At 42.3% G+C, this 21819-nt stretch overlaps 1 protein-coding gene across 1 annotated transcript in view; it reads left to right on the top strand.

Annotated features, from left to right (window-relative positions):
• The window catches only part of LOC140070755 (5-hydroxytryptamine receptor 3A-like), a 41048-nt gene that overhangs the window by 6328 nt on the left and 12901 nt on the right, over positions 1-21819 (top strand). The window contains exons 2-4 of the mRNA XM_072117620.1: positions 2926-3071; positions 5754-5798; positions 19727-19836. Of these exons, the coding sequence (XP_071973721.1) occupies positions 2926-3071; positions 5754-5798; positions 19727-19836 (301 nt within the window). The remainder of the gene's footprint in view (positions 1-2925; positions 3072-5753; positions 5799-19726; positions 19837-21819) is intronic.

Here is a 21819-nt window from a genome sequence, read left to right as displayed (position 1 = left end):
ATGAAATCTTGCTTCCCAAGTCATATCTATATAAGCTGAGAAAAGTACCAAATATACTTCCGTATAAGCCGAGTTTTGCAGCACAAAAAAAAATGTGCTGTAAAAAACCTAACTCTTATACTCGAGTCTCCCAGGTCCTCTTCTTGCTTCCAGTCCTCCGACTCCATGTCCCTGTGCGCTGCCGGCACCAACATTATGAAGTCAGCCATTGCACCGATACGTTCAAAGTCAGAATGGTTCAATACTGGGTTTCTGTTGTTGGTGAACTGAGTGATTCACATTTGGAGTCACAGGAGTATGGGAAGTTTAGAAATTTAATAAGGGAGAAAAAGATATCATCCATTTATGAAGCACTTGTACAAAAGGGTTCAAAGAAAATTAGGTTTAAGGCAATGCAAAAATGGAATGAAGAATTGGGGGTATGTACTGTAGAGGTGGAGGAATGGAAAGAGGTATTACAGTCACCATTGTGGGTTTCTAAAAATGGTAGTCACAGAATCACTCAATTTTTTATTATTCACAGGTTGCACAGGACGCCAAGTTGGCTTTATAGAATAGGTTATAAAGATAATGATGTCTATGTGAAATGTCATGAAGAGAGGGCTGGGTGGTATCACATGTTTTGGAGATGTCCTAAATTATTTAAATATTGGGAAGAGGTTTTTAGGGCTATAAATGAAGCACTGGGAATATCATTATCAAAGGATCCATGGTTGGCTATACTGGGATATTTTGGAAAAAAGAAACTGAGGAAATGTGCTAAGAAAATTATATCTCAATTACTATTCAAGGAAAGGGGGAAAAACGCACAGATTATGTATTTAGATGAAATTATGCATTATTGTTTGTGGTAGCCACATGTATATAAATGTTTGTATTTTTCATTGATAAAATAAAGATCATTTAAGTAAAAAAAAAAAAAATAGTATCATTGAAAACATCATCAAGAGTCGCAAAAAATGACGCCACCCACAGCTTTGTACACCAAAGTATGAAAAAGTTCTTAGCGCAAGAAGACGGCAAAAAAAAAAATGTGTACAGGAGGTTTTAATTTTTGTAAATGTATGAAAACATTATGAAACCTATACAAATTTGCTTAATCGTATTGACCAAAAGAATAAAGTAGACATGGGGTGTCAAGTGAAAGCCGTAAAATCCAAACCCACTGGAAAATGGCGCAAATGCGTTTTTTCACCATTTTCACTGCATTTGGAATTTTTTCCTGCTTCCCAGTACATGGCAGGGAATATTCAATGCCACCATTATGAAGTGCAATTTGCTACGCAGAAAACAAGCCATCACACAGCTCTTTACATGTTAAAATAAAAAAGTTATAGATTTTTGAAGGTGGGGAGTAAAAAATGGAAATGAAAAAACAGGAAAGGGCCCGGTCTTGAATCGGTTAATAGCTTAAAGACTCCCTTACAGAGGTTGTGCCACAACTACTTATTAACTCATATCTACAGGATAGGAAGGAGTCTGACTATGGATGAATGGTATGTCTATGTCCCAGGAGGTACATGTGGAAGATTAAGTATAGGAGGCTTCACTTTACATATTAAGAGAGCAGAAGTTTTTATATATGTATATTGGTAAATAACCTGATATCCTTCCCCCCACACTTACACGCACATTACAAAAAAACATGAGGTAAAGTGGCCAACCCCTCTCACCCCTTACCGACGCTCACCGAACTAGTACGGTGCACGTCGGGTCCCGGTGCATGGAGAGGGCTCACGGGCTGAGCCCTCTCCATAGCCGGTAAGTCTTTGCTGCATATTGCCGGCGGCTTAAAAAAGATGGCCGCCATCTTGCCGAGGATCGTCGCTCCTCGTGACGTCACGGGGAGCGGCAATCCGTCACCATGACTGCAGTATGGCAGTATATGTTAGGATTGATCAGGCAACCTAGGGTTAAAGTACCCTAGGGAGTCCAAAAAATAGTAAAAATTAAAAAAAGTTTTAAAAAAAATTATAATACAAAAAAAACCCTAAAAAAAATCACCCCCCTTTCCCTAGAACTGATATAAATATTAATAAAAAGTTAAAATTATAAACACTTTAGGTATCGTCGTGTCCGAAAATGCCCAATCTATCAAAATATAATAACGGTTTTTCACTGCGTTTAACCCTGTAACGGAAAATTGCGCCCCAAAGTCAAAAATGGCACTTTTGTGCCATTTTGAAAAACATTAAAAAATTTATAAAAAGTGATCAAAAGGTCGTACAGTCCTAAAAATGATAGCAATAAAAACATCATCAAAAGTTACAAAGATATAAACCACCCACAGCTCCATACACTGGCAAGAAGATGGCAAAAAAAAATTATGAAAACATAAATGTATGAAAACATAAAACCTATATAAATTTGGTATCCCCGTTATCGCACCAACCCAAAGAATAAAGTAGAAATGTCATTTTGGCCGCACAGTGAAAGCTGTGAAATTCAAGCCCACCAGAAAACGGTGCAAATGCGTTTTTTCACTGTATTTGGAATGTTTTTCCCGCTTCCCAGTACAAGACATGGAAAATTAAATACCATCACTATGTGCACTGAGCGCAATTTGTTACGCAGAAAACAAGCCATCACAGAGCTCTTTATGTGGAAACATAAAGAAGTTATAGATTTTTGAAGGTGGGGAGTGAAAAATGGAAATAAAAAAACTAAAAAGGGCCAGGTCGTTAAGGGGTTAAGGACACCTGACTTAGAGATGACGGCTAGTTGCAAACAGTCGTACTGAACTTTGAGAACTAAATTTCGCTTTTTTGTGTAACAGGACTAGTACTCCACTCCTGGGTTTGTCAAGTATCAAGCATTAGCAATCTACTGTACAAATTTATGTGCCATAATTAACACAAATGCAGCTATATATTCCCCTCCTAATCTAATTATTATTGTTATTATTTTGTGTTATTTTCTTTAAAGGTTCATCTTCTTGTCAAAACTGCAGTTATGAAGCTATTGTAAATAGCTTGAAGTTTCCTAGTACCTCTGTCCGCCCTGCGAAGGATTGGACAGAACCCACTTATATTGAAGTGTATTACATATTTCTTTACAATATAGTTAACGTGGTAAGTATTATTCTATCGCATACAAACATAAGTAAGTACTAATATATACATCACACATTTTGTACACTATCGTAACACATCAGGAATGTATTTTTTTAAAGATGCTTTTTTTTTTTAAAGTTAGATCATTTCTATTAGTAACGCCAACACATTTTCCGTTTACAACAATGAGAATAAAACTTGACAACACATTCCCTTTCTATACCCTCCCTCGCCTATATCCCTCCCATTTCTCGGTACAACAATACAGAGGACTTTTTCACGATATGTCAATGTAATGATAAGTCTTTCTTAAGAATTGGATATTTACAGACATATACCATGGAATTCCTTTTTATCCTTCAATTCTTCCCATAGACATACAGCACTCACACACAGGAATATTCTGATCTCTTCAGTCGTATTTTATACAATGCAATATGATTATCCCAAGAGGACAGATGGAGATATTAGAAACCTAGAGGGGAGACCTGGTGTAGCAATCCAGGGACCCCATACAGTCTCAAACTTTTTCATGGCTTTTCTTTTTTTATATACTCGTTTTTCTAACCTTATTACATCATTAAGGCGTTCTTTCAGCTCTATGATAGTGGGAGGGATTGCCTGTATCCACTTGGCTGCTATTAGCTTCCGGGCCTGATAAAGAATGCGAGATATACCTTTTTAAAGATGCTTAGTGTATGGCAGAGTAAACTTCTTATATAAAGGCCAGTGCTGTGTTCTCGCTGGAGATTGCTTACAACTCTACCATTCTTATTGTGAAAGTGACAGCTCCTACTGCTGCTTCCCAAAAGCCTTCAATCTTTGTTCTACTCTATCCCACGTAAAAAAGCAATTGTCAGGCAACTACTGATATGGTCAAAACTTTGTTTTATTTCTTCATTAAAATATTCGTCAATGCAGGAATACAATCTTTATCGGCTTGAGTAAAGATCGTCTATCAAAAAGAGAAATACATCTATTTACAATTTAATAGCATCGAATAAGATCCTGTTTTATGCTACTAAAATTATCTTTTTGATAGATGTGTTATGCATGTTTTTAAAACAAGCCACACATATCTTTGTCATTTGTTCTTGACATAGTCATTTAATAATTGTAGTGATTACATCTGGTTCTTGTCATGGGTGTGCCCACAACCCACATCCCCGGTCGGGGGCACACCCGTGCCTTGCTCCAGTCCCCAGCTCCCCTCCGGTCCCTGGCTCCCTTTCGTACTTCCTTACTTGCAGCCCAGTGCGCAAGTCCCCGACTCCTAGGGCATGCAAGTGCCGGTGCTCAAAGATTTAGAGGGGCCAGAGCTCATTGGTGCTGGCCATTTCCAGGAATTCTATAAAAGCCTACCACTTCCTGCATTCCCCGCCGGATCTTTGTGCATATAGTCTCAGAGAAAGCTTGTTTCGTTGCCTAGTGCTTGTCTGCTGATTTCCCTTTGTGACCCTGATTCCGTTCCTGACTTTGACTCCATGCTGCCTGTTCTGACCTCTGTCTTTGTTCCTGACGTTGATCCCGTGCTGCCTCTTGCCTGTCCCTGACCAGGATTCTGCCTCATGACTTTTTACCACTCTTGGCCACCACCGCAGGCAAAGTCGCGCCTATGGAGCGACCTGGTGGTACCCTGCCGCAGTAAGTCCATCTTGGTTTGCGGCGGGCTCTGGAGAAAACCAGGTCTCACTTAGACTCCGCTCCCAGGTGTTGGCATACACCATCGCTTGCGGTGGTACAGAGGATTCACTTCCTCAGATCCTGACAGTTCTAAAACAGCTATTGAAGAGTTTAATATGTGACAGTATTAACTGTGTATTAGCCCGTCCCCACAGTTTGCCTCACTAATGTGCAGAGTGCACCGGATTATTGAAGACCGGCGCATAGTCGGTCAATAATCCGGCTCATCCTACACTGATAGCACTTAAACTGAGTGCACCAGTTTTTTTTTTTAATTTCAGACTTTCGACATAAATGTGCAAATTGGCACTTGAACTCCTCTTTAGGTGCAGAGTTTTGTGTCACGGTGGCGCAGACATTTTATAAATACACATGCAAGCAGTTTGCACATGGATTTATATGAAAACTATGGCCGAAAACCTCTTGCAGCAAATTTTATAAATCGGGGTCAATGTATTTGTATATTTTTTTTACAAGTTTGTATATAATGTATGTATGAGTATATAAATATGCATATGAGTACATACATGTGTGCATATGAGTTGTGTGTATGAGTTGTATGTATGTGTAGTAGTGTAGAAATTTGTGTTCGTATATAAGTATATAAATGTATGTGATTTTACAAATGTGTGTATTTTTTAAAGGGGGAGGAGGGTCCCATGCAGAAATCTTCTATGGGGCCCAGTCTTTCCTAATTATGCCCCTGCTGAACACACTGGAGTTGTGGAATTGGCGAGTGATGAGCTGGCACATTGACTTTCTTTACTCTATCCCACATGGACCATCACAAAAAAATGGGGCTTGTGATATCCATCATAGCTCCTCTGTATTATGCTCCATACATGGTTTATAGCCTTACCTGATATGACAGAGTGTATCTGCTTCAGGCCCACAGACTTGACTGTGATCAGTGGGGTTCCTGAGCAGTCAAAATGGCACTCATCAGTCATGTATATGTCAATATTACATGACACACTTGTAAGTTTAAAAAAAACTAATAACATTTCTATTTTTTAGGACACTAAAGAAAAGTCTTTAACTACCATTTTACAGACTGTTCTGGTAAGAAACATATCTTAAACTTTCAGTCTTTCTGTGTATCTTTAAGGTGTTTGTCAAATATAGCAGTTGTCCAAAATACTGAGGATCAGCCACCAATCTACTTTTATAGGCACACCATGACGCATCTCAGATGGTAGATGTAAAAGAAAGAAGAATCTGGCATGCTGAATTTTACCAAACCCCATTCGTTTGTCCATAAAAACATCCATCTAAAAAGAGTTGGGAAGGAATAGTGTTTTGGCTGAGCATCTTAATTGTCCAGTTTATTTAGAACAGTAATAGTTACTCCCTCACTGGAAGGGGGGGGGGGGATAGGTGACATAATTCATCATTCATTACTTGGAACCAATTTTTATTTTTATTGGATTTGTATGTTACATACTTATGCAAATCTGTCATGTTCTACTATTAGAAAACATTGGGGCAGATTTATCAAGCTGTCTGAAAGTCATAATATTTCTAGTTTCCCATGACAACCAATCACAGCTCAGCTTAAATTTTACCAGTGCTCGTGAATATTTTAAAGGGGAACAGTGATTGGTTGCTATGGGCAACTAGAAATATTCTGACTTTCAGACAGCTTGATAAACCTGCCCCATTCTCTTTATAAACTCCAGGACATCTTTTCTATAATCTGATGCCTGTCACCAAATTGGCCTAATAAACCACTACCAGTATGTTGTAAAGCAGCTGTACAGTTTCTAGATCATTTTTCTTGATGAATGAATGTATAAAGTCAGGGAGGCGGAGAGCTTAACACTGAGGTCAAACTCTCACTGCCACTGAACACCTCCTCCCATTTGAATGACATAATCCCACAGACTTCAGGAGATCTGGTCAATGATGTCCCAGGGCACAGGGCCATCAATAACAGCCAAGGGGACATTCTAAGGCAGAGAGATCTTGACTTCATTGTTGAATGCTGACCTCCTTGACTTCATAAAACCAATTTACATCTCAATTCAAAGTTGATTTTCTGGATGATGCCACCAGACCATGAAAGAAACATTATCTGGCAGTTGCTGCCCTGCTTCTTGACAACATACTGGTAGTGGGTTATTAGGCCAATGTTTGATGACAGGTTTCTTTCAAAGGAATTCTACCATCAAAATCAAACATGGTAAACCAGAGACACACTCATAGCTCCAAACATCATGGCTGTGGTAATGTTATATTTGTTATCCATGGCCTCCTTCATTCTAAATTAATTTTTTAAAATTATACTAATGAGTCTGAATTGCTCTGGTGGGTTTTTCCCTCAGTGCTGGAACTTAACAGGCTGTTACAATGAGCAGAGCAGGTCTCAGCTCTCCCTGCACTTCCCGCTGCTGATTACACAGCCAGAGGGATAAGAGAGTGAGCAGGGGGAAGATGAGACCATTGAGACCTAACTTGCTAACTGTATGTGCAGCACCAATTCTAAGAGAGTGAATATCAAAATCATTAGAAGGGAGCCCCACCTCCACTAAAACCCTTTATAAAACAGCAGACAATTGAAAAAAAAGCTGCAGGAAATTCATTTCATTCATTTATTTAAATAGGAGGAAACCACAGCTGCAGGACAAGCCTCTCCCCAAAAAAGCCACAAAGCAAACCCAATACCCTGATCAAACACATACATCTTAGAACGACAGATCCAAAAAAACACAAATTACTTTACACAATGACATCAACATAAAGCCGGCAATCAGGGTGAGGAACAGCATCATCCCTACAACAGCTACAAAAACCTCAATGATGCTAGTAATCTGAACCCTCTGATGCAGGGTGTTTACACCCCTTGTAGACGTGGAACACCTACTACCAAAACCCCACCCCATCATCATGACCCGGCAGGCAGAAACCAGAAGGCCTAAGACTGAACTTGCCACAAAAAATTGCCAAACAGGACGACAGGACAGCATGCATTGTAACTACTTTCACCTCTGCTAGGCAAAACACCATCCATAGAATTAGCAATACGAAACTGAACTAGGAATCAGCTGAATGATGAACAGAAACACTGCGCATGGAAATGAAAGTGTCAGGACTGAGAGTCTGTGGACCCTCTGGACCGACGTTTGAGATGGTACTAGCCGACACCTGGGACCGGAGTCTAAGTGGCACCTGGTCTTCACCAGAGCCCGCCGCAAAGCGGGATGGCAGGAATTTATGACAGGCCAATTATCGCGGGAGCCACAGAAACTGCATCTGGAGCCAGGAGAAATAAGTTCCACTAGGCTCTGGTGGCACATGGAGGGACATGCGCCAGTACCCCCACGTTCCCCCTTCGGCCTCACCCTTGGTCCCAAGAAACCTCTGGAGGAGAGTCCGATCAAAAATGTTTTCCTTGGGCTCCCAGGATCTCTCCTCAGGCTTCCTACAAGAAAGAACCACTTACCTCTTACGATCTTTATGTCCAGAACCTACTTAACTTCATAGACATCTGGGGAATCTGCCTCAGGAGCAGGAGGAGGGGGTTGCTGGGAGAAGCGGTTCAAGATGACTGGCTTCAGGAGGGAGACATGGAAGGAGTTTGGGATGCACAAAGATGGAAGAAGGAGTAGCTTGTAGGCCACTGGATTGATGGACTTGATTACCATAAAGGGACCAAGGAACCGGGGATCAAGTTTGTAGCTCGGTATCTTAAGCCTGACTTATCTGGAGGATAACCATTCTTTGTCACCAGTTGAGAATACAGGAGGAGCTCGAGATTTCTTATCAGCCTGGGTCTTGGTACGGTCTGTAGCTCGTAGAAGAGACTGGCGGGTCTGGTCCCAAATAGACTTGAGGTCCTGCACCAGATCCTCTACTGCAGGGACATCAGAGGGAGTAGACAGCGGAAGAGGAGCGCGAGGAATACCCCATAGACCACAAAGAATGGAGCCGAACCAGTAGACCCCGATGTCCAAGGAATTGTAGGAGAAATCAGCCCAAGGTAGTAGGTCAGCCCAGTTGTCTTGACGGGCTGAGGCGAAGTGGCAGAGGTAGCAGCCCAAAGTCTGGTTCTCCTCTCTACTTGACCATTCGACTGAGGTGGTAGGCAGAAGAAAAGTCAAAGTTGACCTGCAGTTGGTTACTCAGTGAACGCCAGAATTTGGACACAAACTGGACTCCTCGATCGGACACGATGTGTAGCGGAAGACCATGCAGCTGGAACATATGTTTGAAGAATTAACTGGCAAGCCGTGGGGAAGACGGAAGACCTGGAAGGGGAACAAAATGGGACATTTTGGAAAACCGGTCCATCACCACCCAGATGACAGTACTGCCCAAAGAGACAGGCAGATCGGTGACAAAATCCATTGCCACATGGGACCATGGGCGACTGGGTATCGGCAACAGAAGTAACAGTCCAGCCGGTTTGAGACAAGAGGCTTTGTTGCGGGCACAGGAGGAGCAGTATCCCACAAACTCCTGAACATCTTTGACCAGGTCTGGCCACCAGTAGTAGTGGGAGATGAGGGTCATGGTGCGTTGCACCCCAGCCACATGAGAAGAATGTCCCCAAAACAGAATCCTCTTCCGGAAAGCAGGTCTAACATATGTCTTGCCGGGAGGTAGCTGCCGAAGATACACGGGAGCTGCAACAACAAGCTGGTCAGGAGCAATTATGTGCCGAGAAGCTGGTTCTTCTCCAACACGGGACATGGCATCAGCTCGTAGTCCCTCCGTATTTGGCCACTGAAGAACTGCAGACAGTTTAGCGGGGTCCATCTGGAGGCCTCTGTTGGAAATTATGTAACCAAGCAATGGAAGGCTGTGCTGGTGAAACTGGGCATTTTTCTAACTTGGCATAGAGGTGATTGGCACAAAGTCGAACAAGAACTTGTCATACGTGTGCCTGGTGGGACTCAAGGTCTGGAGAGTACAATAAGATGTCATCTAGGTAGACCACGACACACGTATAGAGAAGGTCCCGAAAATGTAGTTCACAAACTTCTGAAAGACAGCAGGGGCATTACACAGTCCAAAGGGCATTTCTAAATATTTCAGGTGCCCGTCACGGGTATTAAATGTCGTCTTCCACTCATCACCTTTGCGGATCCAGATGAAATTGTAAGCACCACGGAGGTCCAGCTTGGAGAACACCCTGCAACCAACCACGTAGGAGATCAAAGAGTCCTGTAATTAACTGCACCAGCTGGAGAAGAGGACTTGCGTATGAAACCCCTCTGCAGATTCTCTTTGCATTCGGAGATGGCAGCCATCTTGGGTACAGAAAGAGGATAGACACATGGCGACAAAGCTGGTCATTACCAGGTACTGGAAAAATCCTAACCCACATCCAATCAATGAGATTATCACCCTTATCAACTCCACCTGTGCATATGAAAAGATCCTAAATATAAAAAATATTCAGAAGCTTGGCAAATATGGCTAGTTAGCCCCCTACGCACCACCTCTAAGTGATACCTGGGCACCACATGAAACCTAACCCTGCAATTCTTGGTCACTATGTAAGTACTAATGTTTCTCCTGTTGTTAAGGTTGACGTTATGATGTTGTGGTATAATATGTATTAGCATTTACCTCACAAGATGCTGTGTCTTCTACAACCCAGGAACCTGCGTACCAAGGTGACTCTCACAACGTATTACTGCTAAAGCCCCCTTGCTAACCTGGACAATATGCACACCTCTCATGGATCTCCCAGCTTAGATTGTGGTTCAGACCTAACATTCTATCGCATGCAATGATGTGTACAATAGCGACTACTCATTGTTAACAAGCACAGCTGAATTGATCAACAATTTGTACCAATTTCATATCTGTCATTTTATTTTGTTTTATTCAATAAAAATGTTTAAAAAAAAAAAAAAGAAAGAAAGAGGATAGACACGACCTCTGGGAAGACTAGCGCCCGGAAGGAGATCCACAGGGAAATCATAGGTGCACTATAGAGATGATGTGGTGGGTTCCTGTACAGTAAGGCAGGAGATGCACTACAGCTAAGCCATGCCTGGCAGCACTATGAGGATCATGTGATGGGTGCCTGTACAGTAAGGCAGGAGATCCACTACAGCTGAGCCCTGGTTGCCAGCACTATGGGGAAGAAGTGGTGGGTGCCTGTACCATAGTAAAAGCAGCTGCTGGGGCAGGGGGCTAGGGATGCAGACTCACTACAGCACTGATGATGGGGGAGGTGTGGCAGGAGACATTCCATAGTGACTGAGTAGGTCATTGCTTGTACATTTATTTAAATCATTACATATACAGCACAAAGGTGTGGAGGCTATATGATGAGGGCTCACGGGCCCTCTTCATACAGAGGTAGGGTTTGCTGCATAATGAATACCGGAACCGCCAGGGGCATTTAAAAGACGGCTGCACGTGGGTGCCGCCATCTTTGTTGAGATTGTCACTCCCCCAAATGTTATCGGTTGCCATGAGAGCCTTGGGTCTTCATCAGACCTGAGGCTGTCTAGTTTCTGCAGTTTTGTTACAATGAGCCTTTGGCACTATATGGTAGGAAGGTTAAGACCATCTAGGGTGAAAGTATTACCGGAGGTGAACCCTTAAATGGAAAATAGCACCCAAATGTCCAAAACACTACTTTTACACCATTTTACATAACTTAAAAAATGTAATAAAAAGTTATCATTCCTCATTGCCAATTTCACCGCTTTTGTAATTTTTTTCAGCTTCCCAGTACACAGCATGGAATAATAATGTCCCTGAGAAGTAAAATTTTTTACGTGGAAAATAAGCCCTCCCACAGATCTGTACACGGAAAAAAATAAATATATAAATATAAAAGTTATGGATTTTTGAAGGTAGGGAGCAAATAATGAGCGAAAAAACTCTTCATTTTTAGAGGGGTGTTCCCATTTCAGAAAAAAAAAATTATGATAAAAAGTTATACAATTTCCAATATACTTTCTGTATGAATTCCTTCCGGATTTCTAGATCTCTGCTCGCTGTCATTCTATGGCAAGCTTCTATCTTTTCTTCCAGTGGACAGAAATCTGACCATGGTCACACTGGCGCACGGCTCATTATCACAGAGAGTAATCAGAGCTGTGTGATATAACGAGCCGAGCACCTGTGTGACCATGGTTAGATCTCTGTCCACTGGAAGTAAACATAGAAGCTTACCATAGAATGACAGCAAGCAGAAATAGAAAAAAACTGTCAGGAATTGATAGAGAAAGTATATTGGAAAATTGTAACTCCATGGCACACAGCATAATGTAGTGATGTCATTGTGCCAGCTACAGCGTAACTACAAAACCTTTCAACAGTGCATACATTCTTTGGGACACAGAAGGTTAAAGGTTCCACACCAAATATGTGTCGCATGCAACTCTTTTGTGTTGCAGTTGCACTATTCTTCATGCGACAAACATTTCTGTGCTGAAGGGGGCATCCTGGTGCTTAGTTGGACCGTACGCCAGATTTAACATGCAAAGTCCAATATAATTGGGTCTCCTAGTGATATTTACACAATAAAGGTCATTTTTAACCCATTACTTTATAATTTTACTCAGTTTTATTGCTGTTTTAGCTCCTATCAATCAGTGATGGGCAGTGTAAAATTGCAGTGTTTGGGTGAGGACTCTCTATGCAGATGTGTCATATCATGGTAGGGCCAAGATACGATAATTCATCTGCATGAAAATGAAAATGAAAAAGAAAGAAAGGGGGATGCATATATACAAAATCAACAAAATAAATCTTTTATTGTTAAACATACACATAAACACAGTTAAAAACCATTAAAAAGTCCTATATCGGACGTACAAGTTAAACCAACCAGACAATGGTATGGGACTTATACATGAGGGTAGAAATGACAAATGTGCACTCAATGTAATAAGTTACTATATATGTAAGGAGGCCAGAAGGAATATTTGGAATAAAGCCCCAATAAGGGTAAAATGTAATCCATGTTAATATAAGTATACTACATTGGTCTCCATAAAGTCTGCAAGGCAAAAATCATACTGGCCAATAGATATATTAAACACTATCTGTGCACATAGTAAATGAGTAAGGAGTAAGTTACCAATCCCAACCTACGTCTGAGGAAGAGGACCCGACGTGTGTCGTCTTTCAAGTAGGCTTCATCAGGAGTGAGTATATGGCGGGGGAGGACGCCATCATCTTGGCGAAACATGTCAGGGGGGCTATTATCCTTTTTTTAGACAGCAATGATATGGTGTTTAGGGATCAGTTCTTATGTCCATTAACAGTTAGAAAGTGAGGAGGAAAAATATTTACAGACAGGGAGAGCTCTAGTGGATCTATATACCAGTAAATAGTGACTTGGAAGTCAGCCAAAGTTAGCACACTGTAACATCAGTGAATACATTTATAGCAACAAAGTTGCAGAGCTAATAAAAACATTTACTGATTTAATACATAGATAAATCAGAACTATACCACTGGCGACCTCTAGTGGTTCCCCCTGTATTGAACTGACACGATAGACAACTCCACACTACCTGGACCTGCTTACAAATAATAATATATCCTACGCCATGGATTTGTAGAAATTTTAATTGTGTGTTTTCAAATAGGTTTCAGCAATCCAAGCAAGACCTTTTAATGCTCGAACATATTAAAAGTTAAGTTTTAGACCAATGGGTCTCAGCAGGGGTGTTGCTAGGGTGGTAAAAGATTCGGGGCACGGGCCCCAATGCTTGTGTATTGCACTTTCAGTAATGCCCCCTCCTGTACATAACCCCCTCACATGTGGTTGTGCCAATAACAAGGTTACTTCTGGTATATACAGCTACAGAGAACAAAGGAGAAATCCCCATCACCACATCTTATGTTCCTCATTGTCCCTACATCTTGGTTCCCGGGCAGTGTTATCCTGCTGCCGCCCCTAACAATCTCCCCAAATACTGTAAGGCAGCGCTCACACTTTGTCTTGCATTTAAACAAAACCAGGTGCTCGTTACCCATCACATGTGTATTACTGGAAAATATATGTGATCAAACCAAGACCTGTGCTAGTGCCATGTGTGAACACGCTCCAAGAAATGTCCCCCACACAGCCCCACAGTAAGTAATGTGCCCCACACAGCCCCCCAGTAAGTAATGCGCCCCACACAGCCCCCCAGTAAGTAATGTGCCCACACAGACCCCCAGTAAGTAATGTGCCCCACACAGCCCCACAGTAAGTAATGTACCCCACACAGCCCCACAGTAAGTAATGTGCCCCACACAGCCCCACAGTAAGTAATGTGCCCCACACAGCCCCACAGTAAGTAATGTGCCCCACACAGACCCCCACTAAGTAATGTGCCTCACACAGCCCCCCACTAAGTAATGTGCCTCACACATCCCCCCAGTAAGTAATGTCCTCACACAGCCCCCCAGTAAGTAATGTTCTCACACAGCCCCCCCAGTAAGTAATGTGCCTCACACAGACCCCCAGTAAGTAATGTGCCCACAAAGCCCCCCAGTAAGTAATGTGCCTCACACACAGCCCCCCTGTAAGTAATGTGCCTCACACACAGCCCCTCAGTAAGTAATGTGCCTCACACAGCCCCCCCATAAGTAATGTGCCTCACACAGCCCCCCAGTAAGTAATGTGCCACACACAGCTCCCCAGTAAATAATGTGCCTCACAAACAGCCCCCCTGTAAGTAATGTGCCTCACACACAGCCCCCCAGTAAGTAATGTGCCTCACACAGCCCCCCATAAGTAATGTGCCTCACACAGCCCCCCCCCATAAGTAATGTGCCTCACACAGCCCCCCCCCATAAGTAATGTGCCTCACACAGTCCCCCAGTAAGTAATGTGCCTCACACACAGCCCCTCACTAAGTAATGTGCCTCACACAGCCCCACAGTAAGTAATGTGCCTCACACAGTCCCCCAGTAAGTAATGTGCCTCACACAGCCCCCCAGTAAATAATGTGCCTCACACAGCCTCCCCCCAGTAAGTAATGTGCCTCACACAGTCCCCCAGTAAGTAATGTGCCTCACACACAGCCCCCCTGTAAGTAATGTGCCTCACACACAGCCCCCCTGTAAGTAATGTGCCTCACACAGCCCCCCAGTAAATAATGTGCCTCACACAGCCTCCCCCATTAAATAATGTGCCTCACACAGCCCCCCAGTAAATAATGTGCCTCACACAGCCCCCCAGTAAATAATGTGCCTCACACAGTCCCCCAGTAAATAATGTGCCTCACACAGTCCCACCATAAGTAATGTGCCTCACACAGCCCCCCAGTAAGTAATGTGCCTCACACAACCCCCAGTAAATAATGTGCCTCACACAGCCCCCCAGTAAGTGATGTGCCTCACACAGTCCCCCAGTAAGTAATGTGCCCACACAGCCCCCCAGTAAGTAATGTGCCTCACACAGCCCCCCCAGTAAATAATGTGCCTCACACAGCCCCCCAGTAAATAATGTGCCTCACACAGCCCCCCAGTAAGTAATGTCCTCACACACAGCCCCCCAGTAAGTAATGCGCCCCACACAGTCCCCCAGTAAATAATGTGCCCCGCACTGTCCCCCAGTAAATAATGTGCCTCACACAGCCCCCCGGTAAGTAATGTGCCTCACACAGCTCACCATGTAATAATGTGCCTCACACAGCCCCCCAGTAAATAATGTGCCCCACACAGCCCCCCAGTAAATAATGTGCCTCACACAGCCCCCCAGTAAATAATGTGCCTCACACAGCCCCCCAGTAAGTAATGTGCCTCACACAGCTCCCCATGTAATAATGTGCCTCACACAGCCCCCCCAGTAAATAATGTGCCCCACACAGCCCCCCAGGAAATAATGTGCCCCACACAGCTCCCCAGGAAATAATGTGCCTCACACAGCCCCCAAGGAAATAATGTGCCTCACACACAGCCCCCCAGTAAATAATGTGCCCTCACACAGACCCCCCAGTAAATAATGTGCCCCACACAGTCCCCCAGTAAATAATGTGCCTCACAAAGCCCCCCAGTAAATAATGTGCCTCACACAGTCCCCCCAGTAAATAATGTGCCTCACACAGCCCCCCAGTAAATAATGTGCCTCACACAGCCCCCCAGTAAATAATGCGCCTCACACAGCCCCCCAGGAAATAATGTGCCTCACACAGCCCCCCAGGAAATAATGTGCCTCACACAGCCCCCCAGTAAATAATGTGCCTCACACAGCCCCCCAATAAATAATGTGCCTCACACAGCTCCCCAGGAAATAATGTGCCCCACACACAGCCCCCCTGTAAGTAGTGTGCCTCACACATAGCCCCCCAGTAAGTAATGTGCCTCACACAGCCCCCCAGTAAATAATGTGCCTCACACAGCCCCGCAGTAAGTAATGTGCCTCACACAGCTCCCCAGGAAATAATGTGCCTCACACAGCCCCCCAGTAAATAATGTGCCTCACACACAGCCCCCCAGTAAGTAATGTGCCCCACACAGTCCCCCAGTAAATAATGTGCCCCGCACTGTCCCCCAGTAAATAATGTGCCTCACACAGCCCCCAGTAAATAATGTGCCTCACACAGCCCCCCAGGAAATAATGTGCCTCACACAGCTCCCCATGTAATAATGTGCCTCACACAGCCCCCCAGTAAATAATGTGCCCCACACAGCCCCCCAGGAAATAATGTGCCCCACACAGCTCCCCAGGAAATAATGTGCCTCACACAGCCCCCCCAGTAAATAATGTGCCTCACACAGCCTCCCAGTAAATAATGTGCCTCACACAGTCCCCCCAGTAAATAATGTGCCCCACAATGTTCTCCCCCTTCCCTAGTCCCTATCATGTTTCTCACCTCACAGATGCAGCTCTCTCTCTTTCTGTGCGCTGCTTTCCCCTGCAGGTCATGTGATCATGACATCATCACAGGTCTTTCAGCCTCTGGAACTCCCGGAGGCTAGGTCCTTGCAGGGGAAAGCAGCGCCTGCACTCGTTCTCATCACGATCTCAGAACACAGATCGTGATGAGAACGAGAGGGAAGGAATCTCCCGGGCAGCGGGGCAGATGATCTGCTGACCCGAGGAGATTCGGGGCACTGGCCAAAAGATCCGGGGCACGAGCCCCGGATCTTTTGACCTAGCGACGCCCCTGGGTCTCAGTGAGGTCCCCAGGGACCTTTTTTGTAATTAAGGAAGAGGACCCGACACGTGTCGCCTATCAAGTAGGCTTCATCAGGAGTGAGTATATGGCGGGGGAGGACTTCCTTTTATGCCTGCGACTGCTCGGCGTGCAGTTCCGGTCAGAGTTATGGCACATGCGCAGTATGTTTTACATTCGCCGGAAATGCGTCAATAAGCATTGGTTGCTTGGTAAGTGAAACGCAAGCTGCGTGTCACCAAACTGAAAGAGTGTCACATTCACATTCGCCGGAAATACATCAATAGGTATTGGTTGCTAGGTAAGTGGAACGCAAGCTGCGTATCACCGAACTGAGGGAGTATCATATGATAACAATTATAAACAGAAGGCGGCTCTACGTATCCCGGGATAAATAAGTATCCCATGGTACCAATAGTAGATGGAACACGGTACTACGGAATGGTAAGAATATCGTACCCACAGAGGACGGATATCAGAGTCTCTTAGATAATAATAAATTATATCGGCGAAATACTACAGCACAGTTGTCATAGGAGCTAACTAGGCAAGGAGAGTTATTCAAAATATTCCATTCGATTTGCATGACTTCTCATATACACGATACCGTGGAGAATGTAAATACTCGGTATAAGATCAATAATTTACTGAGCGTGAGTGATGGATATAAAAATTGTGATATGATGCAAAAATTGTGCATGTTAATTATCACTAAATACTAACAGACGGTAAAATCTACCTTCCAAAAGTTCATATAATAAAGTGATTGGTGCTATTGAATTAAATAAAGTGCAAGACCCTGTGGATAAATGGATTCAATTCATATTAGATGCAAAGCTGCAGCAAAATTGTGTTAATATCAGATTCATACCTGAGTGAAGCTGGCCCCCCCACCTTGTTCAAATCAAACAAAATTGTGTCAAACGTTTGTGCTACGTTTGTGCTGGTTTGTGCTGCTCAAATTTTTGTTTGTGCTGCTTTTGTTTTGAATATGTGAACAAAAAATGAAAGGTCAAAAGTTCAAGCAGCCCCCCCACACATTAACCGAATTGAACAAAACTGGTGTCAAACGTTATTTCTACGTTTGTGCTGGTTTGTGCAGCAAAAATTTTCGTTTGTGCCGCTATCATTTTTAATATATTCATACTTTTTTCCAGAGGTAATCACAGTTCATTTCTTCCAAAGTACAATGTGTTTGCTAGCTCCCCCTGGTGATCAAAATCAGGGAATTGTCACTGGGTTTGTTTTTTACCAGTTCATCCTAAACTCCTTTAACCTATGTAAACACCTGAACATACCTTAAAAATGGCAGCACAAATGAAATTTTTTGCATAATCCAGCACAAACGTAGCACTAACGTTTGACACCAGTTTTGTTTGATTCGATTAATGTGGAGGGGGGGGGCTAGTTGAACTTTTGAACTTTAATTTTTTGTTCATTTATTCAAAACAAAAGCAGCACAAACAAAAAATTGAGCAGCACAAACCAGCACAAATGTAGAAGAATTGTTCAGCACCAGTTTGGTTTGGTTTGGGCAAACTAGGGGGGCTGGTTGACCTCTGATGACCTCTGGAAACTTTCATGAATATCTTAAAAACGATAGCGGCACAAACGAAAATTTCTGCTGCACAAACGTAGCACAAATGTTTGACACCAATTTTGTTTGATTTGGACGAGGTGGGGGGGCCAACTTCACTCAGGTCAGATTAATATAACTGTCACAAAAGACAATACAGCAAAGTGCTACTATAGTAGGCAATCTACAGTCCAAACATTTGCTAAATATAAAGTGACTAGTGCTTAGTGCTAAAGATGCTGAAAAAAGTGCAAAAATGCTATACAATGAGTCTGAAAGGTGTTGTATTTAGACGAGAGACTGGTAGTACAGATGCGGCCGTACCGTCTTGATAACCAAGGCACATAAGCAGCGCAGGGCACAAAAGGGCAATCCTCCTCCAAGAGAGACAATAATACTAATAGGTAAACTGAAATACAATTAATAGATTAAGTGTGTATACAAAAATGAGTAGTAACAATATTTAATATTATACCTGGTCACAATTATATTACAATAATGATGGAAGTATAATTCGGCATGGTATACAAAAAGAGAGGATACTAGTTGGAAAGGTACACAGAAAGAAAAGGTACTGTTTAAGTCAAAAATAGCTGTTTCCAATAAGCAATTGGCAAGAAAAATGGACTTTAGGTAAAGACAAGTCGATCTCCGATCCGAGGTCCTGTGGATATGAGGATTAGATGAAGTGGAATATTGGGTCATCAGTGTGGGACACACCAATTTAGGACTTGTGAATTCTGTGAATTAAGCGAAAAGAAAAAGTGAGAATTACACATAACTAAGATATATTGTGGTGCCAAGTTGTGTAGGGGGTGCAGCGCACATAAAAACAGTAGGGGGCCCTATTAAATTTTTTTTTTACTCTCTATGCAGACACATTATGATCCCTGTGCACTGTGTGAGACAAAGGGGTTAGATCATGGTAAAAGGCTTATATACAATTCCATTTAACTCCTTAACATTGTACTTGTATCTGAAACATAGAAAAGAGATGAGACAGATCAGAGATGAGAGATGATGAGATCCAGGAGATGAATATAACACACAATGACACACTTCAGCTCTGCTTCATGCTGGCAGGAAGTGTGTGTGTGAGCTTGTCCTGGAATGCAGTGGGAGGGGCTGGAGGGAAAAGAGACTGCAGCCAGCAGAAAGAAGATTTTCATGAGAAGAATCTGCCATGCCCGACCCTAGACAGAAGAAGATTTACGGCTTTGGAGGTTGGAATTATATCTGTGAAATGCTGTATTTTTGTTAATAACAGTGAATAAGAGAATGTGTTATTTGTGTCCTTTAACATAGATCAATTATTCTTTTTATTTCAGGCTTGGGATACTCAGCTTATACAATGGAATAAAACAGAATATTGTGATATTGATTATCTTTCTTTGACAAAGGATCATTTTTGGAAACCAGACATCTATGTATATGAAATGTAAGTTCTTTTTTAGGACATTGCTTTTAGTATTTATAATGCCCAATACAGATGGGGTAATGAATACTTATACAAATGCAGAAATAATCAAAATAATTGATGAAGGATGTGATTGATCAACCAGATTAGCGATGACATCCTGCAGCAGTATGAACAGGCTTATCCTGATAATCGCTCTGGTACTGCAGTGGGAGGCCATCTGTTTTACACAGCCTCCTTCTTTTTAAATCAGATACATTTTTATTTGATTTTAAACACAAACGAACATTTGTACATGTATTACATGTTAAACAGTATGAATCACTGTACAAGGAGATTTATACAATATTTAAACAGCATCATCTTACACTTCAGATCGTCACAAGGTATTGCAATAGTATACATTACTAGTTACCACATACGGCTACCAACAATGTACATTAACTGAAACAGTCACACAGCCTCCTTAAATGGAGAATGTTTTACCAGGGTATTTTGATTCCTTAACTGCAGCAATAAAGGTTGATCCATACAGCTAAGGAGACAGACACAGAGAGGCGATATCCCCTATGGACCCCTGTAACATGATTGCTGGTTGCTGTGGGGTTGCAATAAAAGTAGGAGGGTGGGTTTAAATCCTTAAGGACGTAGCCAGTTTATACGTTAAGGCTCAGCCCTTTTATTTTTGATCCGACCAGGGGGTAAAAATTCAATAATTGAGGAAATATTGGAAAAAAAATTAAAGTTTCAAATGTTCTACTTTTTAGACAAAAAGTTTTACCACAAATGTATTTTTGTAGAAACCTTTTGCCAATTGACTTCTTTGTATTTCCATAATTTGTTTTAAGTTTCCTTTTTTTACGGATGTAAGAAGGTTTATAGTTTTAGTTGCAAGTTCTCAGATTTTAAAGAGATTTGAAAAAAGCTAAACAAAAGCCCATATGTTTCAATAATCCACAGTCTGGGCACACAGCAGGGCTGAGAAGGGAATTAATTTAGCTTTTGGAGCCCTGTTTTCACGAGTTTGGATTTGGAGTATCATGACAGGTTCGCAGAGCACCCGAGGTACCACTACAATAGAAACCACCAAAAAGTGACACCATTTTGGAAACTATACCTCTCAATGAATTTATCTGGGGTTGTGGTGAGCATTGTTTACCCCAAGATGCTGGCCAAAATGTAATACAAAGTGAATGGAGCAGAGTAAATTTAATTTTTTTCTCAAATATGTCATTTTAGTGCTAATGTATTTTTCACAACTCATGCTACTGGGGACAAATACAAAAAAAAAATCATTCTGCGGGTTATCCCGGTTATGGAAATACCCCATATGTGGCAATAATCTACAGGATGGGCACAAGGCAGGGATCAGTAGGGAACAAACTAAATTTTAGCTTTTGAAGCTCTGTTTACACTAGACTGGTATTGGGGTGTCCCTGAGTTACCAATACAATAGAAACCCCACAAGAAGTGACCCAATTTAAGGAAAGGGCACCTCTTATAATGTATCTAGGGTTGTTTTTTCCAATTTTTGCACATTTGGAATTCTTTTCCAGCTTCCCAATACACGACATAGAATAATAAATAATGTGACAGAGAAGGGCACAAAATAAGCCCTCACATAGCTCTGTACATGGAAAAATGAAAAAGTTTTTGAAGGTGGAGAGCAAGAATTGAGCGAAAAAATCCTGCGTCCTTAAGGGGTTAAAAGCAACAAGAATTTGTTTATGTGGACAGACAGCAGATAACATGTTGCCAGTGCTAGGCAATTTCTTCACAGCCAAAACTTGGAATGTAGATAATAAATAATAAGAAATAGATGAGGCTGCATTTTATAAATTAAGAGTTATGCATGCATGACAAGCAAAAATCTGCAACTTAATTACTCCAGGGACTTTTGGGTTTATTGATAAATTTAGCTTGAAGGTGTCAATAGGATTTAACTAATCTTTCCATGAGACTGATCTGCAATATTTGTTCGTAGTAACTGTATAATTTATCTTT

This window comes from Engystomops pustulosus, chromosome 7 (assembly GCF_040894005.1).
Source record: "Engystomops pustulosus chromosome 7, aEngPut4.maternal, whole genome shotgun sequence".
Lineage (NCBI taxonomy): Eukaryota > Metazoa > Chordata > Amphibia > Anura > Leptodactylidae > Engystomops > Engystomops pustulosus.
Note: the sequence above shows the minus strand (reverse complement) of the source record. Positions and strands in the feature narration are given on the sequence as shown.